At 39.0% G+C, this 7915-nt stretch overlaps 1 protein-coding gene across 2 annotated transcripts; it reads left to right on the top strand.

Annotated features, from left to right (window-relative positions):
* Nucleotides 1-656: 656 nt before the first annotated feature.
* Nucleotides 657-7729, top strand: LOC109451814 (bromodomain-containing protein 8-like). 2 transcript variants are annotated; one of them, XM_019740332.3, is made up of 7 exons: nucleotides 657-1181; nucleotides 2002-2271; nucleotides 2863-3020; nucleotides 5364-5453; nucleotides 5552-5620; nucleotides 6821-6998; nucleotides 7542-7729. In XM_019740332.3, the coding sequence occupies exons 1-7, from the start codon at nucleotides 789-791 to the stop codon at nucleotides 7590-7592; spliced, it is 1209 nt and encodes a 402-aa protein (XP_019595891.1). In that variant the 5' UTR covers nucleotides 657-788; the 3' UTR covers nucleotides 7593-7729. The 2 variants fall into 2 exon arrangements, with proteins under 2 accessions (XP_019595891.1, XP_088654758.1); XM_088798632.1 differs by lacking the exon at nucleotides 7542-7729 and having other exon boundaries at nucleotides 6821-7193.
* The last annotated feature ends 186 nt before the right edge of the window (nucleotides 7730-7915 follow it).

Raw genomic sequence — 7915 nt, 5'->3', positions numbered from 1 at the left:
GAGAAAAATTGTGGAAGAAAATTGAGATGCGGACTTGCCTACTGAATACAAGAAAAGGAAGAGTCAAAACAGGATCAAGAAAATAGTGTTGATGGTGATAAGGAAATTGGGGAGAGCAAATTATTTTGGAGATAAGTGATTTTAGTTTTTGAAATGTTGAGTTGAAGCAGGTGGTAGGGGGGACCAAAAGGGCATTGACTTTTGGGTACGTAGAGAAATGCGACCAGAATGCACATAAGAAGTAAAGGTGGAGAGATTTGGGCGCCACCTGAATAGAAATTAAATTTGAAACCTCAAAGTATATATTTTTTTAAAGGAAGTATTAATGAAGCAGAGGACCAAGCAAGAACATAGATGATGAATTTACTGAAAGGTGTAAGGGGGTAAGAAAACCAGGATAGTGTAGTATAATTAAGGCATTGAAGATATTTACAAAACTTGATGTTACCGTTCTCATTCTGAGAAGGGAGAGTTGGGTATGACCGGAAGGATACCACGTAATCTTAAAGTATGTTTTGAAGATTTAATGATTGATAGGTTAAGAATGTCTACGATGAGGAAAATATCCCCTGTCCCTCATATTTATTGCTTTGCAATTTAAAGGTGATTTGAGGTGGAGGATTCTCTTTATGCTCCAGTTCTTTCCCTTCTTTGGAGTATGAAGAAATCGCAAAAATACTTACTGGGTAATCTTTATTATACTGTTTGACATGGGCTTTTTCTTTATTCCTTATGACAAGAGATCATTTTGTCTCTTGATGTCTCCCTTTAGCTAGCTTTTACACTTGATGAGTAGAAAGAAATTTCTGGCCCCTTGTCTTTCTACTGAGCTTGTGAGAAGCAAATGCCTTAGGAATATTGATTCGAGTGAATTTAATGCATTTTTTTCTGTGTATTTACAGATGGGGCGTGAATGGGTTTGGTTGGATTCTGAACAAGACTATCCCAATGACTCTGAGTTGAGCAACGACTGCAGGTCCCTCTTCAGCTCTTGGGACTCCAGTCTGGATCTTGATATGGGCAGCTGGAGGGAAACTGAGGAGCCAGGGGCTGAGAAACTAGAGGAAAGCAGCCCAGGGAGAGCACCTAGTGAGCTGCTTGTGGGGGACGGAGGCAGTGAGGAGTCTCAGGAAGAGGCAGAGCAAGTCAGCAGTCAGAATCTCCTCCACTTTCTCTCTGAGGTAATGGGAGCCATTATTTCCAAAGTAGGGAGAGTCTCAAGCTCGAAGAGAATGCTTACCTATGCATATTTCTGCCATTCTTAATACTGTTGACTGAAATAGAAGCTCCACAGTGGCGGGGACTGAGTTCACTGCTGTGTCTTCAGCACTTGGTGCTAACACAAAATATGTGCCAAATGTGTACTTTTGACTAAATACTCTAAAATCCCAGTCATTAGGACCCTGAGTCATAGGAAGTGAAATTTCTGTATTCAGGGCTGCCTTGTAAGAGTATTCTTGCAATTCATTCTTTCAGAGTCATGGGAGGTGATACTTGCCCAAACTCTTTGAAGATTATTATATGACTTCAAGGCAGTATTTTACAGTGTCCTTATTACCCTGGTTATGGGCTGAGTATCAGAAATAAACAATAGGACAGAGGGTTTATATTTATGAAGCAACTGCACACACTTGGGAGAACCTACGCCAAGATCAGCAAGAATCCAGTTCAAATGTTGCCACTTCTATCAGCATTGTAGCAGACAAAATTTTCAGTAGTTTGCTAGTCACTCCCAATTGATCAGAGTTGACACTTGAGATGAAAAATTAGAACATAAGCTCCTGGAAGAGGCAAGAACCATACCTATCTTTCTTACTGTTAGGTCCCTAGCAACTAATCTGTGTATATAAGATATTTAATAAAATTTAAGTGATGGAGTGAATTAACCTATTTGCCATCTCAGACTTAATCACAGTGGCATTGTAATCGTGACATCATTGATACGTAGATGATGATTTCCCTTGGTGTTCCTATGTATCTAACAATAGACTATGGTTGCAGGTAGCTTATTTAATGGAGCCATTATGCATTAGCAGCAAAGAATCATGTGAAGGCTGCTGCCCTTCATCTGGTACCAGACAACAAGAAAGAAGGGAAATTGAAGCTATTGAAGGAGAAGGGGAGCCCTGCAGAGATCCTGAAGAACTTTCAGCCAAGGCAGACCCCTTGGTAGCTGAGAAGAAGTCACTGGGAGAAAATGGAAGGCCACAGGTGGCCCCAGCTCCCTCAGATACTTGTGCAGTTCAGGAACTACCCACAGAGAATGAAGAGGTTAGTGAATAACAAACCAGCTGTCTGATTGGTCCTCTGCACAGGGAGGCAGAGCAGAGTGGTTAGAGCACATAGGCTGACTCCAGAGAGTTCAACTACCAGGATCCAAATCCTGGTTTTAGCACCAATTAGTTGTGTGACCTTAGGCATGTTAGTGAACATTTTAGAATCTCAGTTTTCTCTGAAGTGGAATAATAGTGCCCCTACCTTAAAGGTTTGAGGTTTAAATGAGACAATTCATGTAAAGCACTTAGTGTAGTCCCTAGCTCATAGTAAGCAATCAGTAAAATTTAGAATGCCATTTTCATTAATTAACAGTTTTAAAAGAATACAGCATCCATCTAGAATTGAGTATATTGCTTTTTCATTTTTTTGGGGGGGTACCATGTTAAGAGTTCTCCAGCAAGATTGTTGGCAAGAATTCATTGACTTAGGTCTAGTTAAATCACCTTTCTCTAACTTCTTTTATAGCTTTATACAATTGACCTCTTCTCACCTTAAGGTCAGCCTTCATATACTCCATGCAAGTAAAATGACTTTGCCGATAGTAAATCTCTTTCTAAAGTTCTCTTTGTTTCCTGGTAACTCCAGGGAGAGGTTCAGCAAGAATCCAAAGGGGAGGACCAGGGTGAAGGGTATGTGTCAGAGATGGAAGACCGGCCCTCCACAGGTGAGTGTGCCGCTGGCTTCAGCGTCCAGGCTGCTCCTCTGGTGGATATGCTTTACAGCCACGCTCCCTCCTCAAAGCGGTAAGTACAGATATTTACACAAGGGTGTTAAGATTTGTACTTTCACCTCTGTTTATGCCTATTTAAATTTGTTACCATGAATTACTTTTATAAATTGAAAGAGGAAATTAAAGTTGGAAAACACTGGAAATAGAACTAAATAAAATGTTATTGTATAAATAGAAGTCTATATGATTTTCTCTTATAAAACAAGTCTGTTTCATCAACATTAAGAATCTCTTTCATAAATAATCCTTCTCTCTAATTACTATCTTTATTTACTTAGGAAATGTTGCTGAGTCAGATTGTCCCTCATGTCCAATATTATACAAACTATACTTCATTTTAAAAATACTAAAACAGCTCCAATTAACTTGAAATTAAAAATTATTTTGAAGTTACGATCTCCCTTGTTCCTTTTTCACAAATCTTGGGAAATTGTTTATGTAGGTATCTCATCTTTTTGTAAGTAATTATGGGGCTAACGGGCACATTTTAGAATTTTTTTTTTTTAGTAAAGTGAATTTCTTTTTAATAAGTCAGAAAACAAAGTTATTTTTGTTTTGATGAATAGTTCCTTTTCTGGGCCTGGTCTTATATCTACTAGAGAAGATAACATGAACTGGTTTTTTTCTTTTATTATATCCCAGGTCCACCCACGTATCTGTGGGAAGGCAAACCAATAATTATTCTAGCCTTTTTTGGTTCAAGGTTTACACTGAACCATGCATACATATATATTTTTAATAGCAGATTTCAAATTTTTGTTACACAAATGAAATAACAGCTTGAACCATAGGTTGTTGAAGAATTGCTTCCTTTGCGTTTCTGTAACTCGCTGTGTAAGTATGAGCAGATGGCATATGATGACTATAAAACAGGAAATCTCTAATCTGGGACATTTTATCTCATGACATTTCAGTATCTTGAATGGTATACTCCACACTCATCTCAGAATTTAGGTTAAACATGAAATCTTTATAAATAAAGCAATCGATATTAGTAATTGAGTCTGCTTGGCCAGATTGCTTAAGGGGAGGTAGAAAGCTGAGTTCCTGTGTTATCAACAGGGAAGCTTAAAACTACTTTGGAACATAGACTTTCTCCAGGCCCCTCTTTCCTGGCTCCCCTTAGTTTGTACTGACTCTTCAGCCCTAAAAGGAAGTAGAGCTTTTGGAGTATCACTCCCAGTCTGCAGGTCCTTTCCACTCCCACACTTTTACTTGTAGTTACTTGGCAAGGGATTCTTTCTTCAATGGAAACTTATTAAATATCTATTGCGTGGATGTGTGAATTAAATTGCACCAGTACCAAGGAGTTATTGTTCATTCTGGTTGACTAATCAGAAACGAAGAGGTTTGGCGGGGGGGGCTTTATAAGTTCCTTGTTCTGATAGGGTTCTGTGTTTAAGGAAAAGTTGATTTTTGTGGTACATAATTTAGATGCAGGTGAGATATTACATGGCAAAAATGAATAGTTATGTGGAGCTGCTCAAATTGCAGAAAGATAAAATGATATGTGAGTTGTGCTCAGATCGATGTGCACAATATGGTACATAAAGCAAAATGAGGATGTGAAACCTTAGGTGTGAAGAGAACTCATTTAGAAAAATAGTACAGTGGGTAAAGTGGGAAGTGTAACCTCATGTTTAACTTTGAAATAAATAGAAAACTTGCCAACTGGGAAAATTACAAAATGAAATAAAACATTGAACAATTGCACCTCTGAAGAAAAACTAAATAAATTCGACAGTTTAGCCCAGAGAAGGAAGGGCCATGAAGATAAATTACTTTTTCTTAGGTGTTTTAAAGATTACTATACAGAGGAGAATGAAAAGGAAAAATATTTAATTGTGTGGCATTCAGATGAAATGTAAGAGAATTCCTTGGAATCTGTAATCAAGTATTTCGTTCTCTGGAAACGGGTGAGAGAGATACTTATTAATGTGGCATATTTCTGCATAAAACGGGACCAGATTCATTTATCAAAAACTTAATTGAGCTTCTACTATGTGCCAGGCAGTTGGGAAACATCAGTGAACAAAGACTACTTTCATAGACCAGTTCTTTAGAGTGACAGGTGCTGAAGAGCAAAATCAGCAAGAGACCAAAAGGCCCAGGCAATTGTAGATTTGTAATACATTTTATAAGAGGTAACCACTTCATTGGGTTATAGTGATCAGTAAGAGAACAAGAGTTTGGCATCCCTTATGGAAGCATTAAATATCTTCGTATTCTTATGGTGTTACATTTCTTCAGATGTTAATTAGGAGCAGTGTGTCTTGAGAAAACCTCCTTTCCACCTGGGGGACGCAGAATGCCCTTTGTGCAGTTACTGTTTCTTTTATGTCGTGTTATCCCATAGGTCTGATTTAAGCCAAAGCGAGCCTGTTCAGGATCACTTGCTATTTAAGAAGACTATCCTGTCAGTCTGGAGGACGATTGCCAGTCACAGGTACGTCTCCAAGCCATTCTTCGTGTTCACAGACACTCTTCTTATTTAGAGTGACTTTCCAGGGTTTCTTCTTCCATTCTGGGTTTGTCCCCTAACAGGTTCAGCGGTCCATTTCTGAAGCCTGTGTCAGAAAGGCAGGCCCCAGGATACAAGGATGTGGTGAAAAGGTCAGTGGAAAAGGGGTCAAGAAAGGTTTCTTGCTTTTACACCTGTCTTTTCCTACTTTATTTCCCATATATTAGATTATTTCTTATTTCATTTACATTACTTACAAACTCAAGATGTATTTTACAGCTGAACAAGTTTGTAAAGTTATGGTGTGCAGTCTGCTTTTGAGAAGGAATGCAGGGAACACAAGGATAACATAGGCTCTTTTTTTTCCAGTCTTGATTTTTAAGTAATGTGATCCATTATAATCTTAGCCTTTGGTAGTTTTTGACAGTTTTTTGGAGCAAAACTTTAAAAGGAACACTGTATTCATTCTGGCCGTTATAGGTACTCATATGCTAAGGCCAAAGATAATAATCCAAATGATGTGACCAACATTGGTTGATTGCAGTATTTTTTATTTTTATAGCATATTTCATCTAAAATACTGTCACAAACCAGTGTGTTAATAGAGTATAAAAGGTCAGGAAAGGACATTTGGAGACAGACTTGTTCTATAGACGAGGAAACTAAAGCTCAGAGGTGACCATGACTTGTCTGTGATAACAGTGCCTAGCAGAGCTGGAACTAACCCCCAGATTCTTACCTCCCCATTCAGTTCTCTTTCTACACTGCTGTGCCTTCTCTTATATACCCACTTTCTGTGTCTCATTAATAATTTGTCTTAATATTTGCTTGATTCTCACTCTTCATCTCCATGAAAGGAGAAAAAAACTTACTAGCTTTTGATTATGCAATAAGAGAAGTATGTTAATGCCTAGTATATGGTTACACGTTGTAAACAGTCGTTAACTACCATATGACAAACTGATCATTGGAGTTCTTTACAACCTTAGTACCTGGGGTCACCACTACTCCTGTAGTAGTAGAATGTGGTGGCTGGGCCTGTGGATTCTGGAGTCAGGCTGTCTTTGAGTTGGAATCCAAGCTGTGTGACCTTGAGCAAGTACTTACACTCTTTAGATCTCTGTTCCCTCACGAGGTTTATGGGAGTTATTATACAAAGTTACCTAACATAGTGCTTGGCCTATTGTAAGTAGTAGCAGTCCAATTTTTTTTTTTAAAAAAAGCTGTTGCTTTTTTAATTAACTGTTGGGGATTGTTTTCATTAAGAGCTGGTTCTCCAAGAAAGCATATTAGGTTACCACATGTTCCACATGAAGGTTTGATTTCCTCTGCTTTCTCTTGGCCACCTGTAGACCCATGGACTTAACGACCCTGAAAAGGAATCTGTCTAAGGGACGGATTCGCACCATGGCACAGTTTCAGCGGGACCTGATGCTGATGTTCCAAAATGCTGTGATGTACAATGACTCTGATCATCATGTGTACCATATGGCTGTGGAGATGCAGCGAGAAGTCTTGGAGCAGATTCAGGTACTGTATGTAGAGAGTTGCACGAAAAAGGAGTGTAATCTCTGGAACCTGATTTAGAAAGTGTGAGAAGAAGGGTGATGTTGAAGTGTTCCCAGATTTTATATTTAGAGGTGATTCAAGGCTCTGAAGGACTAACCTTGTACGTACTGGTTTGGAAAACCTGGAGCCTCAGTAGAACCAGCGTTAATAGTGAAGCAAAGTAGTCTAGGAAGGCAGGCAGCTGAAGAACTCTGAATAGGGCTGTAATGGTAATGGGAGCTCCTGCTTCCAGAGCCTCAAGCCAGAGGGCTAAACATGCAAACCAGAGGCTGGAGTCACTGTCCGTTTTTTGGTTGCTACATCTGTTGATATTAATGTATGTTCACACTGTCCCATTGATAGGGGGATAAGACACAGTAACCAGAAAACATCTGAGGGTTTCTTTTTTGGGTAGCATCATATTTTAAAGGAAAAAACGTCAGATCTCATTGCAGAAAAATAAAATTGCATGCAAACCTCTGTAGCTTTTAAGCCTCATGGTTTGCTTCTGCCTTGACCCTATAGGTGCTGAGTACTTGGTTAGTCAAAAGAAGAGACTTAAATAGTCCAGAATGAAAATCAGCCAACCCAGTGCGTGATGGAAAACCTGTTTTGTTAACCTGGAGCTGCTACCCTGACCCTTTCTGGATTTTGGACCTCTCACTGAGACTCGGACCCAGAGAAGGTCCCAGCACTTGTTTATCATTTCCCTGTTGTCTTTTCTAATAATAAGGCCTTAACTCACAACCAAAGGTGCCTGCGGACAAAATATAAGGGAAAAGGGGAAAGCTGTGATTTGGGGTTATACCATAAATGTTGCCCATATCTTTTTGTTCCATAGGCTTAATTTAGAGGTAACTAGCTTAAACCTCTTATTACTGCTCTATAAATAAATGTTA

Source organism: Rhinolophus sinicus, chromosome 5 (genome assembly GCF_057876585.1).
Source record: "Rhinolophus sinicus isolate RSI-liver-muscle chromosome 5, RSI-T2T, whole genome shotgun sequence".
Taxonomy (NCBI): Eukaryota; Metazoa; Chordata; class Mammalia; order Chiroptera; family Rhinolophidae; genus Rhinolophus; species Rhinolophus sinicus.
The sequence above is the reverse complement of the archived record's forward strand: the minus strand, read 5'-3'. Positions and strand labels throughout refer to the sequence as shown.